This window comes from Bubalus kerabau, chromosome 5 (assembly GCF_029407905.1).
Source record: "Bubalus kerabau isolate K-KA32 ecotype Philippines breed swamp buffalo chromosome 5, PCC_UOA_SB_1v2, whole genome shotgun sequence".
In the NCBI taxonomy this organism is placed as follows: domain Eukaryota; kingdom Metazoa; phylum Chordata; class Mammalia; order Artiodactyla; family Bovidae; genus Bubalus; species Bubalus kerabau.
In genome coordinates this window covers 131,765,979-131,788,169 of record NC_073628.1, presented here as the reverse complement: position 1 = coordinate 131,788,169, position 22,191 = coordinate 131,765,979, and the positions used below count along the sequence as shown (strand labels likewise).

The 22,191-nt window shown below is 45.5% G+C and overlaps 1 protein-coding gene across 4 annotated transcripts in view; it reads left to right on the top strand.

Moving 5' to 3' along the window:
• The first annotated feature begins 13,677 nt into the window (after positions 1-13,677).
• DENND1B (DENN domain containing 1B) overlaps positions 13,678-22,191 on the top strand; it is a 271,452-nt gene continuing 262,938 nt past the window's right edge. For 3 of the 4 annotated variants that reach the window (XM_055583140.1, XM_055583139.1, XM_055583138.1), the window contains exons 1-2: positions 13,678-13,781; positions 15,929-15,993. In XM_055583140.1, the coding sequence (XP_055439115.1) occupies positions 13,765-13,781; positions 15,929-15,993 (82 nt within the window). In that variant the 5' untranslated portion in view covers positions 13,678-13,764. The remainder of the gene's footprint in view (positions 13,782-15,928; positions 15,994-22,191) is intronic. The other variant, XM_055583141.1, reaches the window with a different exon arrangement.

The following is a 22,191-nucleotide window of genomic DNA, read 5'->3' as shown; positions in this document are numbered from 1 at the left end:
TCTCTAGGCCCTCCCCTCACATAAAAAATTCCTACCACGTAATTTCCCCCAAAATGTAATTTTAATGTCATGAGTTAAAAGCTTTGTGTTGAATGGAGACTCACACAATGAATATATAATGTAAACTAACTACAGTCATAGTAGAATGTCTATTTTGTGTTTTTATGGATGTTCATAGAGGCTTATACTTTAGTTTTGCTTTTCCATCTTTGAGAACCAGAAAATCCAGTTTCTTTAGACCAAGACTGTCCCTAAAGATGTAATTTGTCTATGAACTAATTACATTAAGAAAGTTTCAGCTTAGCTTTCGTTATCTGTAAAATCACGGAGTAAAAGTCTTCTAGAATCTTTTATTTTCATATAGCAGACTTGTAGCACATTCTTTTAGTTTGTTATAGAAATGCTTTTGTTTATCCTACAGCTTGTACAGAGGACCTTTAAGGAAATGAATGTCCTCAAAAATTGTAAATAATGCATGTAATTTAGGTAGGTAAAGATAGAAGAAGCAGATGCCATATGATAATAATTTTGAATTGAAGTACAGACCTGCTGAAGACTTGCTCACTTTTGTTGAGTGAGTGAGAGAAAGGGAGAGGAAGAGAGAAATTGAGAGAGGGAAATGGAGGGAAGAAGCAATATATGTGTTTCACAAAGAAAATGGCTTTTAAAAATGGTTCAGTGGTGTTCTGTGGGCTGGCTTCTATTTCCTGGTGCCTCCGGCAAGCGGGGAAAAGCGTATTCCTCCACACGGGCTTCTGGGAATAAATTGTCCCCGAGCGTTTGCTTCCTGTCTCATCACGGACAGTGCCTGTTTCACCTGCTAGTCTATATCTTGCAGGACGATCGAGAGACCCAGCTAATAAAACATGATCATAAAGCACTTGGCAAAATCACAGCAAGTACGAAAAGGACACATGCAAACATGGAGAGGCCAGCGGTCTGCTGTGTACACGGAGCCTGTGTGCATGGAATGACAGAGTGACTCAGATGTTAAGACACTTTTTTTGTAGGGGGGGGGCTTTTACAAACTGGAAGTCGTCTTGCCAGCTGCTTGCTGGAGTGAGTTTTTTCTAACTTAATCACAGGCCACTGGATTCAAAGCCTTCCTTCTAATTCTGAGGTCAGGCCACTCCTCACAAAGTCATGCAGGGACTACTTAAGAGTTCACACCTGCTTATATAAAGGGGAAGAGCAACATGCTTGTGTTAAACATCAGCAACAGAAAAAAATTGGTCAGGTGGGGATCGGCGGCCTCTGACATCACGGAATAGGAATTCCTAGCGGCCAAGCGGTAGTTTTCTTTCCTGTCTTTTACTGTTTACTTGTTTGTTTACTTGGCTGTGTTGCATCTTAGTTGTGGCATGTGGGATCTTTGTTGCATCATTCAGGATCTTTTCTTGTGCCTCGCAGGCTTCGTCGTCCTGAGGCATGTGGGATCTTAGTTCCCTGACCAGGGATCGAACCCATGTTCCCTGCATTGGAAGGCTGATTCTTAACCACTGGACCATGAGGGAAATCCCTTGGTAGCTTTCTTAAGTAACCATGGTGAGGTTAAGTAACCACGGGACAGTTACCCTTCACAGCGCACAGACTAATGCCCTAGGTTCCTTGTCCGCAGTTTGACACAGAGGGAGTGAAGGGAGGTCCAAGAGATGTTTGTGCAGCGACAGACAGAGCAGTCAGTCTCCACGGGTGCAGGGGCTGAAGACGTGGGGCTGAGTCACGGTCCTGAGCCCTCCTGCATTCCTGCCCTGCTCGACCATCCTGATTGGCGAGCTCCAGAGTGCAGGAAAAGGCTGATGAAATTGTGCACAGTGAATGAGGAAAGGTGGGCAAGACTGAGTCCTCTCTACAAAGCATGCAAATCCCCACCAAACTAGGAAGACCATGATCAGTTTCATGGAGCTTCCATCCATGGCTCCTTCCTTCCCAGGGAAGATTACAAGCCAAGATACTTGCCTGTGTTTCAGATCTGTGACACCAGAAAAATCAGCAGAGAGATAAGATGACGACCAGGAGACCTCTCAGTCCTTGTTGATTTGTATCTTCTCATTTGCACCAATAAGGAAGTGGAAAATAGTCAAACATTCAGGAGTTTAGAATCTCCGTGTACCACTTCAAGGACCTTCTGCTGTACCTTTTCAGCTATATTTGACTGAGTTCTGTTTGCTGGTATTCTTTTTTTCCCTAGAAAACACAGTGCTCTTTTTCTCCCTAGAGTCGCTCAGATTTAAGTGCATGTCATGTTTGCCTCGTCACTGTGTTTTAGCAAAGTAGAACTTGCCATACAGGAATCTGTTGGAATCATTTCTCTGTTTGCATCCGGATGACGGCTGCTTCAAAGGATTACCGACCGCGTTGCACTGGTAACATCACATTAGCCGCTCTTCTGCTTCCTTCCAGTAAATTCCACTGTCATTGTTCATCGGGTGTGATCACTCAGGCTCCGCAGAGTATCAGGTGGGTGTGAGCAGAGCCTCCGACAATGCAGATGTCTATTTCTGTGGAGTGTCTGGTGGGCGGGGTTAGCAGTCTTTCCCACGCACTGCACCGGGTTACACAAACACCGCTCCGCTTCTTGCAAGCAGGGTCACCAAGAAAGCTTGTCTTCTCTGGTTCCCATTGGTCGCTGATAACTCTGCTCCGAATATTCTTTTTTCTTAACTGCAAGGACTGTTTAAAATCTTCCAATGTCTGGCGAATTGAAGAGCAAAGGTAAAAGTGAACTAGCTGAAGGTGGTCAGAGGTAAGAGAATGTGACTTCCTAATTTGGGGCAAATCACCTGAAATGGGGTGGTGGGGGGAAGAGAATCTCTTTGCTGTATTATTTTTGAGAATTTCACTAAAAGTCTTTTTCACTACAAGTTTAATAGCAGAAGAAAGAAATATCCTTTCCCATTTGAATTTTATAAGCATCTGGATATGTTCAGATTTGGTTGTAAAGATGTTAAGAATGGTCTGATCCCTTTGTCTCCAAACTGGAAGATAACTTTCGAAGCTGGCTTTCAAATTAATATAGAATGCTAACTTTATAGGCCCAGAGATGTGAAAACAACTCAAGGTAAGAATATGTTCAGGAGAGATATTGCTCCCAAATCTCATCTACTTTCTCTCTATTTTAAAAGTAGTTCATATATCATTCTGAAAGAGATTTTTACCTTTAGATTCAAATCCATGATATTGGTGTTAAGTATAAAAGGAATAACACGCTTAAAGAATATTCTTTTTAACAATGCTATCTCAGTTGGTATTAAAAGGCAGGTCCTACTAAAATATTTTCAAGATAGTTTTCTAAAGACTTCAAGAAATTTGACTTGTTATATCCTTTATATAAAGGATTTTTCTTCCAAAATAAATGAAGGTGGTTGTACTATTAATAAAGTTTTACCAGGAAGAATATTAGGAGGCAATGCAGCATGCAATCTTAGGGAATGCCTCACTTGGATCTCATGTACTCATGAGAGGGTTGTGTCTAAAAGTTCATTTCTAAGTTAACTGTTTAGAACTGAAAACCTTGAAATAAAATGAAGCTCATGGCCCATTTGAGTCTAGCTAAGTTGTTTTAAACTCAAAGCAATATTAAGGTATTATTTAAGAAATATGGTTCTTGAGTTGACAATACTGTTCCTCTTTCCACGCTCCACAGGGGACGGAGCGGTCAGGGCAGGTACTCCTGCTATCAGTGTCTCTTCATTTATGTCTAAGGCCTATGTCTGCATGGATACATTGTGTAAATGGATGGGGGTTAGGAGGCCAGGGATTACCTTTATGGTTATCATAGTATTATCAAGAAGCTTGTTTGGGTTTTCCCATAAGATCTTATGGAAAAACTCAAATGAGATTTTTGGCCAACCAAATACAATGGAAACAGTGACAGATTTTTTTTTTTTTTTTTTGGGCTCCAAAGTCACTGCAGATGGTGACTGCAGCCATGAAATTAAAAGATGCTTGCTCCTTGGAAGAAAAGTTATGACCGACCTAGACAGCATATTCAAAAGCAGAGACATTACTTTGCCATTACATGAGCTTCATTTTATTTCAAGGTTTTTAGTTCCAAACAGTTAACTTAAAAATGAATTTTTAGACAAAACCCTCTCATGAGTACAAAGGTCAGTCTAGTCAAGGCTATGGTTTTTCCAGTAGTCATGTATGGATGTGAGAGTTGGACTATAAAGAAAGCTGAGCACTAAAGAATTGATGCTTTTGAACTGCGGTATTAGAGAAGACTCTTGAGAGTCCCTTGGACTGCAAGGAGATCCAACTAGTCCATCCTAAAGGAAATAAGTCCTGAATATTCATTGGAAGGACTGATGTTGAAGCTGAAACTCCAATTCTTTGGCCACCTGATGTGAAGAACTGACTCATTTGAAAAGACCCTGATGCTGGGAAAGATTGAAGGCAGGAGGCTAAGGGGACGACAGAGGATGAGATGGTTAGATGGCATCACTGACTAAATGGACATGAGTTTGAGTAAACTCCAGGGGTTGGAGATGGACAGGGAGGCCTGGCGTGCTGCAGTTCCATGGGTTCTCAAAGAGTCGGACACGACTGAGTGACTGAATTGAACTGAATACATTTTGAAGCACGATACTAGTCTCACTAAATGCCCTGAACTTTGATTTCTCCATAACATTAATATGTAAGGGTGTATAAGTTAGGGGCTATTTGGGTATGACTTGAGGAAGGTAGATATAATTCTTGTTCAGTCACTTAGGTGTGTCCAACTCTTCTGTGACCCCATGGACTGTAGCCCCCCAGGCTCTTCTGTCCATGAAATTCTCCAGGCAAGAATACTGGAGTGGGTTGCCATCCCTCCTCTAGGGGATCTTCCCATCCTAGGGACTGAACCCAGGTCTCCTGCACTGGTAGGAAGATTCTTTACCACTGAGATACCTGGGAAGCCTAGACATTAGGATGAGATGGTTGGATGACATCACCGATTCAATGGACATGAGTTTGAGTAAACTCCGGGAATTGGTGATGGACAGGGAGGCCTGCCATGCTGGAGTCCATCGGGTTGCAAAGAGTTGGACACGAGTGAGCGACTGAAGAACTGAACTGAACAGACCTGGCGCTCCAAAGGGATTCAAGGAACACTGAGTGTCTCAAACTCTGGAGCAGAGTTAATCCTCCTGGAGTATTCATAACCAAAAGCCAGATTCCACAAGGGTGGTCTGAAAAGTTTCAACATCTACCAGCAATAAATGGACACCCTCTCCAGAGAACTCAACTTTCTTCCAGCTTTCACAAAATTTCCATGTCTAAAGCTCTAAGGAACAAAAGGAAGCCACCAAATATAGAAGCAAAGAAGGGACCATAATAAGAGGCAGAAGGAAAAAGATAGTAGAATCATACCCACAAATGCTTCAGAGATTAGAATGATCAGAAATCGAATTTAAAATATGTTAAATATATTAAAAAGCAGAGACATTACTTTGTCAACAAAGGTTCGTTTAGTCAAGCTATGTTTTCTCCAGTGGTCATGTATGGATGTGAGTTGAGCTATAAAGAAAGCTGAGCACCGAAGAATTGATGCTTTTGAACTGTGGTGTTGGAGAAGATTTTCGACCGCAAGATTTCCTTGGATTGCAAGGAGATCCAACCAGTCCATCCTAAAGGAGATCAGTCCTGGGTGTTCATTGGAAGGACTGATGTTGAAGCTGAAACTCTAATACTTTGACCACTTGATGTGAAGAGCGGACTTATTTGAACAGACCCTGATGCTGGGAAAGATTGAGGGCAGGAGGGTAAGGGGATGACAGAGGATGAGATGGTTGGATGGCATCACCGACTCGATGGACATTAGTTTGGGTGGACTCCAGGAGTTGGTCATGGACAGGGAGGCCTGGCGTGCTGCGGTTCATGGGGTCTCAAAGAGTTGGACACGACTGAGCAACTGAACTGAACTGAAATATATTTTAAGAAATTAGGGAAAGGCTTGAAACATGAGTTGAGAAAGCAGATTTTTAAACTTTTATTAATCTTTTTATTTTGTATTGGGGTATAGCCAATTATGGAGAAGGCAATGGCACCCCACTCTAGTACTCTTGCCTGGAAAATCCCATGGATGGAGGAGCCTGGTAGGCTGCAGTCCATGGGGTCGCTAAGAGTCGGACACGACTGAGCGACTTCACTTTCACTTTTCACTCTCATGCATTGGAGAAGGAAATGGCAACCCACTCCAGTGTTCTTGCCTGGAGAATCCCAGGGACGGGGGAGCCTGGTGGGCTGCCGTCTATGGGGTCGAACAGAGTCGGACACGACTGAAGCTACTTAGCAGCAGCAGCATAGCCAATTAACAATACTGTGATAGTTTTAGGTGAAAAGCGTTGGGGACTCAGCCATACACATACATGTATCCATTCTCCCCCAAACTCCGCTTCCATTCAGCTGCCACATAACACTGAACAGAGTTCCTTGTGCTATACATAGGTCTTAGTTGGTTACACATTTTAAGAGAACGCAGATTTAAAAATAACCAAACAGAGCTTTAGAAATAAAATACAGATTAAAAAACCAAATGTCTGACTTTAACAGGAGATAAGACAAAGCCACATAAAGTATTAATGAAAAGGAAGATATTTATAAAGTTATTCAAAATCCAGCCTACAGTGATAAAGAAAAAGAAACTACGACAGAGATATTAGGAGAAATGGAAGGTAGAAAGAGATATGTGTATTGTCAGAGTCCCAGAAGGAAAGAGGAGCAAGGATGATGTTCAGAATTTCCCAGAACTGATGGAATTCACCAGGCCAGCATCAAGAAATGCAGAGTAACCAAGAAGAAGGGATTAAAAAAGTCTTTATCTCAATGCTTCATAGAGAATCTAGAAGTCTAAAGACAAATGAAATATCTTAAAAGTAGAGACAAAGATTACACTTCAAGATTACTTTCAAAATTCAAATTATAACTGGAGATGTTGGAAGACAGAATAATGATATTGACATTGTACAGAAAGAAATGTCAATTTAGAATTCTTTATCAGTGAAGATATCTCTTAAGAATGAGGGCGAAATATATATATTCCTTATCCAAACAAAAAGTGAGAGACTCGGTCAGTACCTGTGGCCTGTATTTTAGACAAAAGGAAGGCAATCCTAGATGGGAGATAGAAGCTGAAAATAAGAAAGAAGCAGGGTCCTGGAGGTCCAGTGTTTAAGATTCCTTGCTTCCAATGAAGAGGGTGTGGGTTGGATCCCTGGTCAGGGAACTAAGTTCCACATACTGTGAAAGTGAAAGTTGCTCAGTCATGTCTGACTCTGTGCAACCCCATGGACTTCTCCCATGGACTTCGTCCATGGAATTCTCCAGGCCAAATACTGGAGTGGTTAGCCTTTCCCTTCTCCAGGGGATCTTCCCAACACAGGTATCTCCAGGTCTCCTGCATTGCAGGCAGACTCTTTACCAGCTGAGCCACAAGGGAAGCCCCACATACTATGTGGCATGGCTAAAAAAATAATTAAAAAAAAAAGAAGAGCAAAATAAGTGGTAAACTTCTGGGTAAATTTAAACAAACATGGACAGTATAAAACAACATCAGTAATGTATTATAGTTTTGGAGGGTATTTCAAAGGTCTGTATGTTGTTTGAGAGAAGGTTGATATATTGATAAATTCTGGATTTAATCACATAAATTTGCCTGTTAAAATTTCTAGGTTAGTCACTAAGTGAATAGGAACAGACTACATAATTTCCAAGCTAGAACAAGGGAGAAGTGAAAGCATAAAAGAAAAATTAATTCTAAAGAAGGCAAAGATGAGATAAAGAAAACATAGACCCAGAGAAGGTGAGTGCAAAGTGCACCGTGGTGGAGATGAGCTCAGACATGTCAGCAGTTATAAAGCATGCGGTGGCCTAAACGCTCAATCTAAGAGGGATTATCAGACTAGATTGAAAGTCAAAATTCACATTAGTTAGATACATCTGCACATAATGACTTAGAAAGTTTTGATGTAACAGGATGAAGGAGATATATTGATACTAATAGTAGGCAAAGGAAAGTTATGACCAACCTAGACAGCATATTAAAAAGCAGAGACATTACTTTGCCAACAAAGGTCTATCTAGTCAAGGCTATGGTTTTTCCAGTAGTCATGTATGGATGTGAGAGTTGGACTATAAAGAAAGCTGAGCGCCAAAGAATTGATGCTTTTGAAGTATGGTGTTGGAGAAGACTCTTGAGAGTCCCTTGTACTGCAAGGAGATCCAACCAGTCCATCCTAAAGGAGATCAGTCCTGGGTGTTCATTGGAAGGACTGATGTTGAAGCTGAAACTCCAATACTTTGGCCACCTGATGTGAAGAGCTGACTCATTTGAAAAGACCCTGATGCTGGGAAAGATTGAGGGCAGGAGGAGAAGGGGACAACAGAGGATGGGATGGTTGGATGGCATCACCGACTCAATGAACATGAGTTTGGGTAAACTCCGGGAGTTGGTCATGGACAGGGAGGCCTGGTGTGCTGCAGTTCATGGGGTCGCAGGGAGTTAGACACGACTGAGCTACTGAACAGAACTGATCTCATCAGGAGCAAGCAGTTTAGACCCTTAAGGCAAAAGCATTGCTAGAGTTTCAGAAAGCTACAACATAATGTAAGTTTACCAGGCAGAAATAACAATTATAAAGTGGCTTGTGTATTATAACACAGCCCCAAACTACATAAAGCAAAACCTGAAAGAACTTTAAATTGAGATAGATGAGTCCATCATCAATTAGGAGATTTTAAGTCATCTCTTTTATTAATTGAATTGTATCAAGCATATGCAAATCTGGTAATAGCAGATGTCAAAAGCACAAACATAATATTTGATCAAGGACATATCTTTTATTTTTATTTATTTATACTTTGGTTGCACCATGTGGTTTGTGGGATCTTAGTTCCTTGACCAGGGAGTGAACCTGCGCCCTTGGCAGTGAAAGTGCAGAGCCCTAACCAGTGGACCACCAGAGAATTTCCCAAGGATGTATTTCTAGAACACCTTACCCAAGAGCTGAAGAACATATATTCTTTACAAACACGGAAATTAAAATAAGCTCAAAACATTTTAATATTATTAGCTTATAGACTAAGTTCTTTGACCACATATAGGTTATGTACTTTGGCTGCTGTTGTTACAACACTCAGTTGTGTCTGAGTGTTGGAGACCCCGTGCACTACAGCACACCGGGCTTCATTGTCCTTCACTATCTCCTGGAGCTTGCTCAAACCCATGTCCATTGAGTCAGTGATACTGTCTAAACATCTCATCCTCTGTGGCCGTCTTCTGCCCTCATTCTTTCCCAGCATCAGGCTTTTTCCAATCATTCAGTTCTTCTCCACAGATGGCCAAAGTATTGGAGCTCCAGCTTTAGCATCAGTCCTTTCAATGAATATTCAGGGTTGGTTTCCTTTAGGATTGACTGGTTGGATCTCCTTGCTGTCCTAGGGATTCTCAAGAGTCTTCTCCAGCACCATGGTTCGAAAGCATCAATTTTTCAGCACTCAGCCTTTTTTTTATGGTCCCACTCTCACATCCACACATGAATACTGGAAAAACCATAGCTTTGAATATTCAGACCTTTGTAGATAAAGCAGATGTCTCTGTTTTTTAATACACTGGTCTGTTGCTACTGCTGCTGCTAAGTCGCTTCAGTAGTGTCCGACTCTGTTCGACCCCATAGACGGCAGCCCACCAGGCTCTCCCGTCCCTGGGATTCTCCAGGCAAGAACACTGGAGTGGGTTGCCATTTCCTTCTCCAATGCATGAGAGTGAAAAGTGAAAGTGAAGTCGCTCAGTCGTGTCCGACTCTTAGCGACCCCATGGACTGCAGCCTACCAGGCTCCTCCGTCCATGGGATTTTCCAGGCAAGAGTGCTGGAGTGGGGTGCCATTGCCTTCTCCAAATACACTGGTCTAGGTTTGTCAAAACGATTCTTCCAAGGAGCAGGGGTCTTTTAATTTCGTGGCTGCAGTTATTCTCTGCATTGATTTTGGAGCCCAAGAAAATGAAATCTGACACCGTTTCCACATTTTCCCCATCTATTTGCCATGAAGTGATAGGACTGGATGCCATAATCTTAGTTTTTTGAACGCTGGGTTTTAAGCCAGCTTTTTCACTCTTCTCTTTCACCTTCATCAAGAGTCTCTTTAGTTTCTTTTCACTTTCTACCATTAAAGTGGTATCTGCATATCTGAGGTTATTTCTCCCATAGTAGAAATATTTCTCTTTGTAGTCCTGAGAGAGAAATATGCTCACATTAGTTGTCAAGTAGGAAATACTACTGCTGAAATATGATGTTAGGAAGATCTAACACCACTTTGAAGGCTTGCCCTTTGTAGAGTTCTCAACCAGTTGTGTCAAAACTGCTAAAATCTTACCACTGGTTTCAATAAAACCTCACTAACATAACTGTATACAAAATCTTTTTTCAGTAATTTTAAACAAACATACAAATTGTGTCCATCTGTGTTTCTATCCCTTTTACCTCAGTAGTATCAGGATATATAAACCTCTTCATCATGGTCAGCCTAAAAGCTGGTTTAAAAAAAGATTTGTTTTGTGTGTAGGTGGATCACAATAAACTGTGGAAAATTCTGAAAGAGATGGAAATACCAGACCACCTGACCTGCCTCTTAAGAAATGTGTATGCAGGTCAGGAAGCAACAGTTAGAACTGGGCATGGAAAAACAGACTGGTTCCAAATAGGAAAAGGAGTTCGTCAAGGCTGTATATTGTCACCCTGTTTATTTAACTTATATGCAGAGTACATCATGAAAAACGCTGGACTGGAAGAAACACAAACTGGAATCAAGATTGCCAGGAGAAATATCAATAACCTCAGATCTGCAGATGACACCACCCTTATGGCAGAAAGTGAAGAGGAACTCAAAAGCCTCTTGATGAAAGTGAAAGTGGAGAGTGAAAAAGTTGGCTTAAAGCTCAACATTCAGAAAACGAAGATCATGGCATCCGGTCCCATCACTTCATGGGAAATAGATGGGGAAACAGTCTCAGACTTTATTTTTTTGGGCTCCAAAATCACTGCAGATGGTGACTGCAGCCACGAAATTAAAAGACACTTATTCCTTGGAAGGAAAGTTATGACCAACCTAGATAGCATGTTCAAAAGCAGAGACATTGCTTTGCCAACAAAGGTTCGTCTAGTCAAGGCTATGGTTTTCCTGTGGTCATGTATGGATGTGAGAGTTGGACTGTGAAGAAGGCTGAGCGCTGAAGAATTGATGCTTTTGAACTGTGGTGTTGGAGAAGACTCTTGAGAGTCCCTTGGACTGCAAGGAGATCCAACCAGTCCATTCTGAAGGAGATCAGCCCTGGGATTTCTTTGGAAGGAATGATGCTAAAGCTGAAACTCCAGTACTTTGGCCACCTCATGTGAAGAGTTGACTCATTGGAAAAGACTCTGATGCTGGGAGGGATTGGGGGCAGGAGGAGAAGGGGACGACAGAGGATGAGATGGCTGGATGGCATCACTGACTCGATGGACGTGAGTCTGAGTGAACTCCAGGAGTTGGTGATGGACAGGGAGGCCTGGCGTGCTGGGATTCATGGGGTCACAAAGAGTCGGACACGACTGAGCGACTGATCTGATCTGATGTAGTATTTCCTCTTTATATATACTTAGAGTAAATTTAAAACAATATGCAGGGGTATGATTGTTATTTGTGTGCACTTGGGCTAAGTCGCTTTTCCATGCGACCCCATGGCCAGGCTCCTCTGTCCAGAGATCTCCAGGCAAGATACTGGAGTGGGTTGCCATGCCCTCCTCCAGGGGATCTTCCCTACCCAGCGATGACTGTCACTTAAATCCCAACAAATGGTTGGGGAAAACAATTGTATTAGTAGTAAAACTCCTGTAGGCACCTCAAGTAGGGTTCTTTTCTTTGGAGAAGAATTAATTATAATGAAAGGAGAAGTCTGCTTGGAGCAGAAGTGGTTTTTGAATTTATAGATGTGTTTTCAAGGCTTTGGACTATAGTAACTTCTTATGTAGAAAAGAGTTTTATTTGGGAAAAAAGATGATGTGGTGTATTTTGCCTCATTGTGAAACTGAAATCTACAGTTTGATTTCTCAAAAGATCACACAATTAGTAGCACTTTTATTAAACTTGAACATCATATTGTTCATGTGATACACAAGTAATAATTCCCATTTTACAAATGTAGGAACTGAGAAACTGAAGTGTCTCACCCCAAGTCAAGCTATGACAACACATTTCCCAAAACATAATTTTTCTGTTTCCCCATTATGTCCTGCGCTCATTTTAGACTACCAGGTCTGACTATGCCATGCATCATGACTGTTACTTTGTTCACCAAGTAACAGTCATCTTTGGCCAGAATGTTTGAGGGCTGGTATACTTGAGTTTAATTTTAGGTTCTTGATTCTAAATTCTTTAATTCCCAAGCCTCCTTCTTTGAGTTGTATGTCTCAAGACTCACTCTATTCATACCACATCTGGTTTCTTCTCATCCTCTTTCCTTTTGCATGAGGAAGCTCCGAAGCAACCTCTGTTGGGATGAAAAACACCGAGGCAATGTGTCAGGGGTGGTGACGGACGGGAGAAGCCTTCTCTGGAAGGTCTCTGTGTAACCGTCTAGCCCTGACCACCTTCGCTCGTCCATCCTAAGTAAGACTGTTTTTACCTCTCTTCTCGGTAGATCCCACACAGGAGGCCACACAAGAGGGAGAGAGGCGGTACAGGGTAGACCTGGTCTTAAGTCCGGCTTGGCCATCACCATGGGCTGGCTTGGCCCGCTTCTTCATCCATAAGATGCTGGTTAAAGCGCCTGTCACGTAGAGTGACCGCAAGGGCTGGGACGGTGCGTACTAGCTGCTCCCGCGCTCCCCAGGGCTCTGCACGCGGCAGCTCTTAGTTCAGGCCCCTCTGCCCTCTGGCTGCACCCGCAAGGCCTGCCCCTCCATGGATGGGTCCCTAAGTGAGTCCTTGGCCACATGGCAGCCGTGATGGGGGGAGGTCTGTGTCCCCGACGACGTGCAGGGGCAGCGGAGCAGTGTTATTTGGCTGCCAGGCTGGGCTCCTGAGCAGGTGCACCTCTGAACCTTCCTGATTCAGGAGGGGGCGGCTCTGGATCCCCTAGGAGGTACCCAGGCCCAGTGGCAGGGAGGCCAGGGGCCGAGTGCGGCGCCTGGAGATCGGGATGTGCAGCCTGAAAGCCATGCGGCGCTCCACATACACCAAGGGTTAACGGTTGCTCGGACGCGGGGCGGCGCGCACCGCGGGGTGCAGGTGCCCTGTCGGGTAGTTGGCTTTCCGGGGCGGGGCGGGGGCGGCCCTGAGCACCCCCACCCCCGGGGGCACGGCCCTGAACCGCAGCCCCCCAGCCCCTCCCCCCCCCGAGCCTGGGCCGGCTCCGGGGGCGCACGCGGCGCGCACCGCGGGGTCCGGGTGCCCTGCCGGGTACTTGGCTTTCCGGGGCGGGGGTCGGCGGCCCTGAGCGTCCCCACCCCGAGCCCAGGCCGGCTCCGGGGGCGCACGCGGCCGTCCGGCGCCCAGGCCGCCCAAGCAGCTGGCGGTCGGGCGCGCAGCGAGCCCTCGGGCAGGCCCGCTTGCGCCCGCGCGGCCCAGGTGAGGCGGCCCCGCGCCGGCGCCGCGCGCCCACTTCCTGGTTCGCGGGCGGTGCAGGGAGCGCGGGGCGGCCGGGCCGGGCCGGGGGCGGGGCCTCTCCGCCGGGCCGGGCCGCCGCGCTGCGCGCAGCCGTTCCCGCGGCGGCCGGCGGGCGGGCGCGCCCCGCGACATGTAGCCATGGACTGCAGGACCAAGTGAGTGCGCGCGGGGGAGGGCGGGGAGGCCCCTCCGCGGACCACGGCCCCCCAACCCCGGCTCCCCGGGCGGCCTAGGCCGCGGGCCTGCGGGCGGCGGGGGGCGCGCGGCCCGGGCGGAGGCCTGGGCGCCGGCGCGGCGCTGCGGGTCCCGGGCGGCAGGCGGACGTGAGGCCGGTTCCCCCCGCCGCGCGCCGGGCGGCCAGGCGGCTCGGGCGTGACTGCCCTCCCGGCGCGCTTCCAGGGTGTTTACTGGCGGCCCCGGGTCTCCCTCCTCCGGCCCCTTCTCAGGGCAGAAAGGTGCCCCGGGCGTGGAATACCGGCGCCGGCAGAAGGGGCTCGCGGAGGGCGTGTTTTCCGTGTGGTCAGCAGCACCCTTGGGTGCCCCTTGGGCTTTTCTTCAGTACCTTCAGCAGGCAAAAAGCCATCTGAACAGTGTGGTGGTTTTCTTTCAGTTATCTTAGGGGCAGGAGTTTTATATTTTCCTCCGGAAACTTACTTTGCAAAAAATTCCTTCTTTCTTCCTTTGACACCCTCTTAAACCAACTCCCACCCCACCCTACCCGAGTTCATGAATATCGTGTATATATTTCTTTTACCGTTAAAAGCCTTTATCATTTCCCAGTTTTACAGAGTATTTTGTGTATACACTTAAGAGAGGTTCTAAAGACTTAGGAAAATAATTTTCTTCAGTGTTTGATATATTGGGGGAGGGTGCTAGGTATGGGACTTAAAAAAGTATATCTTTTGACATTAACTGGATTAGGAGGGAGGCTCACCTGAGTTCAGATTATTCTCATTGAAGCAACTTAATAGTGGGACGGCTGAGGAATTTGCAGAATAATTTATATGGCTTGCCAATTTCTCTGTTTCTAGATTCTTGTAATAAATTTTAAAAAATAGAGCGCTTACTTAGAAGCCAACATAGCTGTTAGTTTCTTGAGGTAAATGCATGATTAAAAACAGCCAGTGCACAAACAACCAAGGACTCCAGTGGCAGAAATAACTGAAATACATTAACACTTTGGTCACATGGACTTTGTGGTATCAGATGTTGCTTGATCTTTTATCTTCTGGCAGAAAGAGATTAAAACAGAACTATGTTAAAAAGAACACAGTGTTTCTAAAGAAGATGTCTCAAAAGATTTCCATTCACTTCTTGAAATTAACAAAGTATACCTTGAATGTGTGAGCATTTAGTGAATGTTGGTAACTTCTGAATGAAGCAAAACCTTACTGTTCTTAGTGATCAACTCCAATATTGAAATAGGAGTCCAGTTTTCCCAGATAGTTGACGTTATCTTTTTGGGTTGGCCTCGGAGGCTATGTATAGTTTGGCACTTAAAGCGTGCTTCCCTACTGTAATTCTGTCTCAAGACAGTATACGCAAAGTTCCACTTTTAAGGACCATTATGAGTGTTTCATGGTGCTCTAGAATGTGGCAGCTGGAACCAGTCATTCCGTTGTGTCTATATTGCAAGTCCTTTGATAAAAGCCAGAGAACCTGCCATTAAACTCTGCTGGTGGGGAAAGGTAGCGCCTGTTAGGAACGTTCTGGCTTTTCAGTTTTGGTTTGATAAGATAAAGGCAATGCTTTCTGTTTATACAGCACTTAATACTTTATAGAGTACTTCCACATGCATTATGTGATTTGTAATCCTCACAGTTGTTCTGTGACCCTAACAAGGTACTTTCTAGGTGAGAAAGCAGACTGAGAAGTTAAATGTTTTCCCGAAGTCTCTGAACTGTTAGCCTCAGTGCGCTTAAGTTGCTGAACCAGGAAAACACTTTATTTCTTCTCCCTTGTGATCATGTAGTTTATTTTTGTTTAGTCGCTAAGTTGCATCCCACTCATTTGTGACCCCATGGACTGTAGCCCGCCAGGCTCCTCTGTCCATGGGATTTCCCAGGCAGGAATACTGGAGTAGGTTGCTATTTCCTTATCTGGGGGATCTTCCCGACCCAAGGATTGAACCTGGGTCTCACCTGAATTGGCAGGTGGCTTCTTGACCACAAAGCCACCTGGGAAGCCTGGTCATATCGTTACATGGAATCTGTTGAGACAAGAACAAGATTAACTATTAGAATTTAGAGAATATAAACTTTGTCACAGGAAAGAAATACTAACAAAGTTCTTTTTCTTTCAGGGAAAATCCAGAAAGGACCTTTGACTTGGTATTGAAAGTGAAATGTCATGCCTCCGAAAATGAAGGTACGTGTGTTTTGCTAGTTCAGAAGAAACGCTTAGGGTGTAGAGAGGTGGAATGCAGTGGTATCAGGACAGGACTTGTATTAAATATACCTTCTGTGTCTGGTGTCTCAAGTTCCAGTCGGAAAATAGAGGCTGAGTTTTAGCTCTAAGGTGGTGGGAATCAGGAATGTTATCTGTGTAGCTTAAATTTCAGGAGTGTGTCAGTGCCATGTAACTCACAACTTTGTTGATGACGTTATTGTTACTTACGGGGATATTCTTCCATTCCTTCTTGAAAATTCAGCTCCTGTTTAAAATGCTGGTGAAAATTTTCTCACTGGTTCAAGCGGGAGCCATACCAGTTCCCATCTCAAGTTCCCCAGACGTGAAATGTGGACTGGGCAGCCCTCTCTGCGGGCTTTACTCTGGGAGCCAGGGGCTTTCAGAGGGCGGTAAACAGCCCTGTGGCATTACCTGGAAGGGGTTTCAGCTGTCAGTTGCTACATCATAATTTCCCGAGATGATGAGGACACCTTAGGATCATGACTGTTGTCGGTTTCCCCCCTACTTTTGTGGTAGGGGGTGTGTGTGTGTGCTGGGTGGTGGGGGAGAGCTGGTGGATGAGAGGAGGCGCTGAGTCTTCTTGCTCGTCTGCGTTCTGTCCCTGTGTTGTATCTTTCATGGATATCTCCCGTGTATGACTTTACCACCCGTGTACTTAGACCCCAGATAGCATGATGATTCAGTGTGAGACTTTGTCCAGACTGGTTGTCCACTCTTGAGGCTGGCTGGGAAGTCTCTCCACACTCGCAGCTCCCCAAATTGGCCGGCAATTACATGCTCCTAAGCAATTTGGAGTCGTGCACCTTAAAATAGAGGCGCCCAGCCCAGCTGCGGTGAGGTGGGCAGGGCTAATTTTAGGTAGGAAGGCAGGCCTGCTCCTGGCTCCAGCGGCCCTGCCTGCCCCACTCAGGCCTGCTTGAGCCGCAGCTGTGGTCAGGCTTGTCCCCCAGGCGAGGAGAGATCCTAGGTTGTACGTGAGCTTTCCCCGGTTGAAGAGGTTATCTTTCATTTTCCTGTGTGTATTAGTCTGCTTACGGTCTTTCCAGGTCCAAATACGTTCTCTTTGAAGAGTCCGCTGGATACGTTGTTTTTTTTTTCCAGCTCCAATTTAAATGTATTCTGTAGTGTATTTATGATAGGAATAAATCTTCACAATATCTACCGTAACGTCAGCTAAGGTGTGTGAAATAATGCTGACCTGACGTGTTTGTAGAACAGGCTAAATTCCTTTGGGCAGCGTGGGTTTCTCTGCCATTTTGAATGCATGCTGATTCCTGAGGAAAGGATGGGCCTGCCTCATGGAACACCAGCTCCACGCCTGTGTTGGGGGGCTCCCGAGTGGTCTACTCCTTACCTCCTCTCTCTGCCTTTATCTGTTTTTTTTAGGAGCTAGCCTTTTCAGTAGGCATCTTCTACTTCTGCCTTTCTTTTATTACCTTCTTGCTCTTTTGGTTTTGGTTGTTTAAATCACTGCTCATCGGAAATGTCTTTGTATTTTAACTGTTTATGTAGCACGATGAAGTTGAAAATATTATGTGGTTAAAATAAACATGTTTGGCTTCTCTGTAGTTGCAGTTAATCTCTCCTACCCACATATTCCATTAAAATGGCTCACTGGCAGCAAAGTCTAAAGATTTTTTTAAAAAAGCTAAACTTAATTATGTAAAAAGCATTAGCATCAGTTCTTTTTTGATTGTGACTTAAACACTGTGAACTTGACTAATATTTTAGGGTCTAAGAGTTACCCTTTTTGTGCTCTAAAAAGTAACACTACCAAATAACTAAAGTTTTATGTCAGATTGAGAGTTTGATGTTTATAAATGTTTTTAAAATAGTTTTCTGTCTTACTGATAATTATTGAAGGGCAAAACGTCCAGAAATTACTCCAGAAAGTTATTCGGATATTTTTATTTAACTGTCAGTGAGAGCCATGTATTTAATGAGTCTCATATGGGCATCAGTTTATTTAAAATAGAACACTTTTTTGCTAACATTTACATGAACATGGATGACATTCTTATGTTCTAATGGACATGTAAAACAAAATGTGTAAATTATGATGTTTTAGGGTACAACATGAAACCAATTTAAATAATAAGGAAACTTAATACTTCATAAAAGGAAGTTTAGAAGTAGGTCACCAGAGACCTCGGCTCTTTCTGCCTCTGGGCTCACCACCCACGGGAGTGCAGCCACTGGGAGACTTAGGTTCCTTGTGGTGGAAGCGTGGCTCTCAGACAGGCAGGAACCCTGCTTCTTGCTTATAACTCCGGGGATGGCAGACACTGGTTTGTCATGGTCCTAATGGGGGTAGTTTGTTTCCCCAAATCCCCAGAACGTTGGGTCCTGGTGGCCCAAGTGGGCTTGGGGCTGACCGATCCTAAAGTAGCCATCGGTGGGGGTAGGGGTGGAGTGACAGGATCATCATGAATGATACACTAAACAACTAGCAGGGAAGAGGAGAATGGAAATCAATTACAGTGCTCTTTGCCTTTCTTAAAACATTGGTTTATTTTTTGAATGAGTTGTTATTTCTCAGTATATTGGTGTATTTTTTGATGACTATCTAATCCAGTAGGAAGTACGATGGTTAGGGTAAACTTGGTTTATGCTAAGATTGATAATTAAGGTATTTGGCATGTTTCTTGTTTACTTTTTAATAGAGAAGTTTTAACTTCCTTTATTTGTCCTGAATGATTTAGATCATAAATGTCTTCAGAGGCAGATCCTCAGTAACTAGGATGTAGTTAGAGATTTGAAGTGGCATCGTAGGGGACTTCCCTAGCAGTTCCTGTGGGTAAGACTCTGAGCTTATAGTGCAGGGGACACGGGTTTGATTCCTGGTTGGGGAGCTGAGATTCCCACATGTCTTGGGGCAGGACCAAAACAAATAAATATGTACTTTTTTGTTGTTGTTTTGTTGCTAAGTCACATCCCACTCTTTGCGACCCTATGGACTGTAGCCCACCAGGTCCCTCTGTCCATGGGATTTCTCAGGCAAGAGTACTGGAGCGGGCTGCCATTTCCTTCTCCAGGGGATCTTCCCAACCCAGGGATCAAACCATTGTCTTCTGCATTGGCTGGTGGATTCTTTGCTGCTGAGCCACCAGGGAAGCCCAGATAAATAAATAGTCTGAAAAAAAAAAAAAATGGCATTGTTGAGATGTAGCTGATAACGGCTGGCCCTGGTGAGGGACAGTCTTCCTCTCACCTGTTTGGACTTGTTTCAAGGGCATTGCATGAGTTTTTGGAAACTCATGTGACTGGCGTTCAGCACTGCTGTGAGCAGGTGGGTGTGTCCCTGGCACGTTCTCTTGTGTCGGGGGCTGGGTGCCAGGGGCGTCCGGCAGGTGGCCAGGGCGTCTCCGCGTGGCTGCTTTCTGGGCAGGGCAGTGCCTCTGGTAGCTTCTGCCCCAGCCCCCAGAGAGCCAGGTCCTGGCATCTAGCTCTCGGTGCTCTTCCCGTTAGACCTCCAAGCAGGCCGCCGTCATCACGCCTGTTCCACCGTCTTTTTCTCGCTTCCAGCCGTCAGGGAGGCTCAGCCAGCAGGAACGGGCTGCCTGCAGTTCTCACTGCGGAACTTACTGGAGGCGTGCCACCTCTGCTTTCCCCAGGAAGATTCAGGCAACTGAAGAGCGGCTCTTGCCGGAGGAGGGCGGGAGACGCCTCCTCCAGGGGTTTCCCTTTGGGCCGCGGCCCCACGCCCCTGCTTTCTGTTCTGTGCTCTTGGCCCCGCACCCACAGGGGCAGGAGCCGTAGCCCCTACTTGTGTGGCGCCTGAGTCACCGACAGCTAGTCCTGCATACTTGATAAAAAACCCCGCGGGCAGAGATGAAGTAACTTGCCCAGAGCAGCCTGGCTCCAGAGTCTCTATTTCAGTCTATTGGTTTTTAGTAGATTTGATAACATGTAGATATTTTAAGAATCCGCCTGCAATGTGGGAGACCTGGGTTTGATCCCTGGGTTGGGAAGATGCCCTGTGCAAGGGCATGGCAACCCACTCTGGTATTCTTGCTGCAGAATCCCATGGACGGAGGAGCCCTGCGGGCTGCAGTGCATGGGGTTGCAAAAGAGTTGGACACAACTGAGTGACTAACACTTTCTCACTTTTCACTACATATTTAAATCTAGTGTCTCTGTTGGCTCTCATGTGTAGTAGCTTCGCACAGGGAAATCAGTTCAGTTTAGTTCAATCACTCAGTCGTGTCCAACTCTTTGCAACCCCATGGACTGCAGCACGCCAGGCCTCCCTGTCCATGACCAACTCCTGGAGCTTGCTCAAACTCATGTCCATTGAGTTGGTGATGCCATCCAACCATCTCATCCTCTGTCGTCCCCTTCTGGTCCCGCCTTCAATCTTTCCCAGCATTAGGGTCTTTTCAAATGGGTCAGTTCTTCACATCAGGTGGCCAAAGGATTGGAGTTTCAGCTTCAGCATCAGTCCTTCCAATAAATATTCAGGACTGATTTCCTTTAAGATGGACTGGTTGGATCTCCTTGCAGTCCAACGGACTCTCAAGAGTCTTCTCCAACACCATACTTCAAAAGCATCAATTCTTTGGCACTCAGCTTTCTTTATAGTCCAACTCTCACATCCATACATGACTACCGGGAAAACCATAGCCTTGACTGAACGGACCTTTGTTGGCACAGTAATGTCTCCGCTTTTGAATATGCTATCTAGGTTGGTCATAACTTTCCATCCAAGGAGTAAGCATCTTTTAATTTCATGGCTGCAGTCACTATCTGCAGTGATTTTGGAGCCCCCCAAAATAAAGTCTGTTTCCATTGTTTTCCCATCTGTTTGCCATGGAGTGATGGGACCAGATGCCATGATCTTAGTTTTCTGAATGTTGAGTTTTAAGCAAGTTTTCCCCTCTCCTCTTTCACTCTCATCAAGAGGCTCTTTAGTTCTGGAGTATAAACTGTGTGTGGCACAGGTACTTTTTTTAAGCAGGAATACAGTGTCTTCCGGAAAGTTAATGAATGAGGTGTGATTCCACAATGCTTACTGAGCCTTGCCCTTGTGGTATTCACACTGCACCACTCTTAGGATTTCCATGTCCATATTTAGTGAATCTTTGCGCTAACATTTTTATTTATTGGTGGTTTTCCGTGCATCTTTTAGCAGACCTTGTCTTCTTTATCCCATTCTCTTTAGCCAGAGAGAGTGACTTCTCTTAGGAGCAGATCCCACCTTGCCACCAACTTTGCACTTTTATCAGCTTCTCCAGCCCAGTCAGTATCAGATGCTCCGTCCTTTGATCTCCAGCTCATGTGAACAGTCCTAACTGTGTCCTGTTTTTAAAATCACAACCGTAGGCCAAAGAATCCTGACTGTGTCCTGCTGAGCTCCCTTTTGCATTTGATAGGTTTTCGCCTTGAGGGATACTGTTTACACAGATTCATAACATTTTGCTTCTGCCTGTAGCACGTTCTTCAGGTACATCTAAGATAGTAATGCAGAGACGTGCAGACAGGTCTTAGCGTCTGCTTGCCCTGCTCCGAGTGACCTCTTCGAGGACCAGCCGGTGACCCAGCGACTGTATTCTTAAGGAACAGTGTAGTGCAGCCGCTGGCGTGTTTAGCATTTACAGAATGCGCGACAGAAAGTGGTCTGAGCGCAGTGTCTGACCATTGGTCAGATTAATGTTGGTCCAGTGAGTTCAGAGGCCGTGCTTGTGGACGTGACCCTCAGTGCGTGCTGGCTGGTGGGCAGCAGCAAGGACGTTATTAATTTTTAGATTCATTTAGTTATTTTTGGCCCCGCTGGGTCTTTGTTGCTGCGAGTGGGCTTTCTCTCGTTGTGACGCGCGGGGGCTACTCTCTGGTGGCAGCTCACCATGGTGGCCTCTCTTGTGGAGCACGGGTCTCGGGTGTGCGGACTTTAGTAGTTGTGGTTCGCAGGCTCCAGAGCACAAGCTCAGCGATCGTGGTGCCCGGGCTTAGTTGCCCTGCAGCATGTGGGATCTCCCTGGACCAGGGATCGAACCCCCGTCTCCTGCATCGGCAGGCAGACTCCTTACCACTGAGCCACCAGGGGAGCCCTGCGGGGACATTACTGACCTGTACCCTCTGCCTGGGGCGGGGCTGTTTGGGGTTCCTGTGCTCAGGGCACCCCGCTCACCACCCCCCCCACCCCGCCGATTCAGGCCC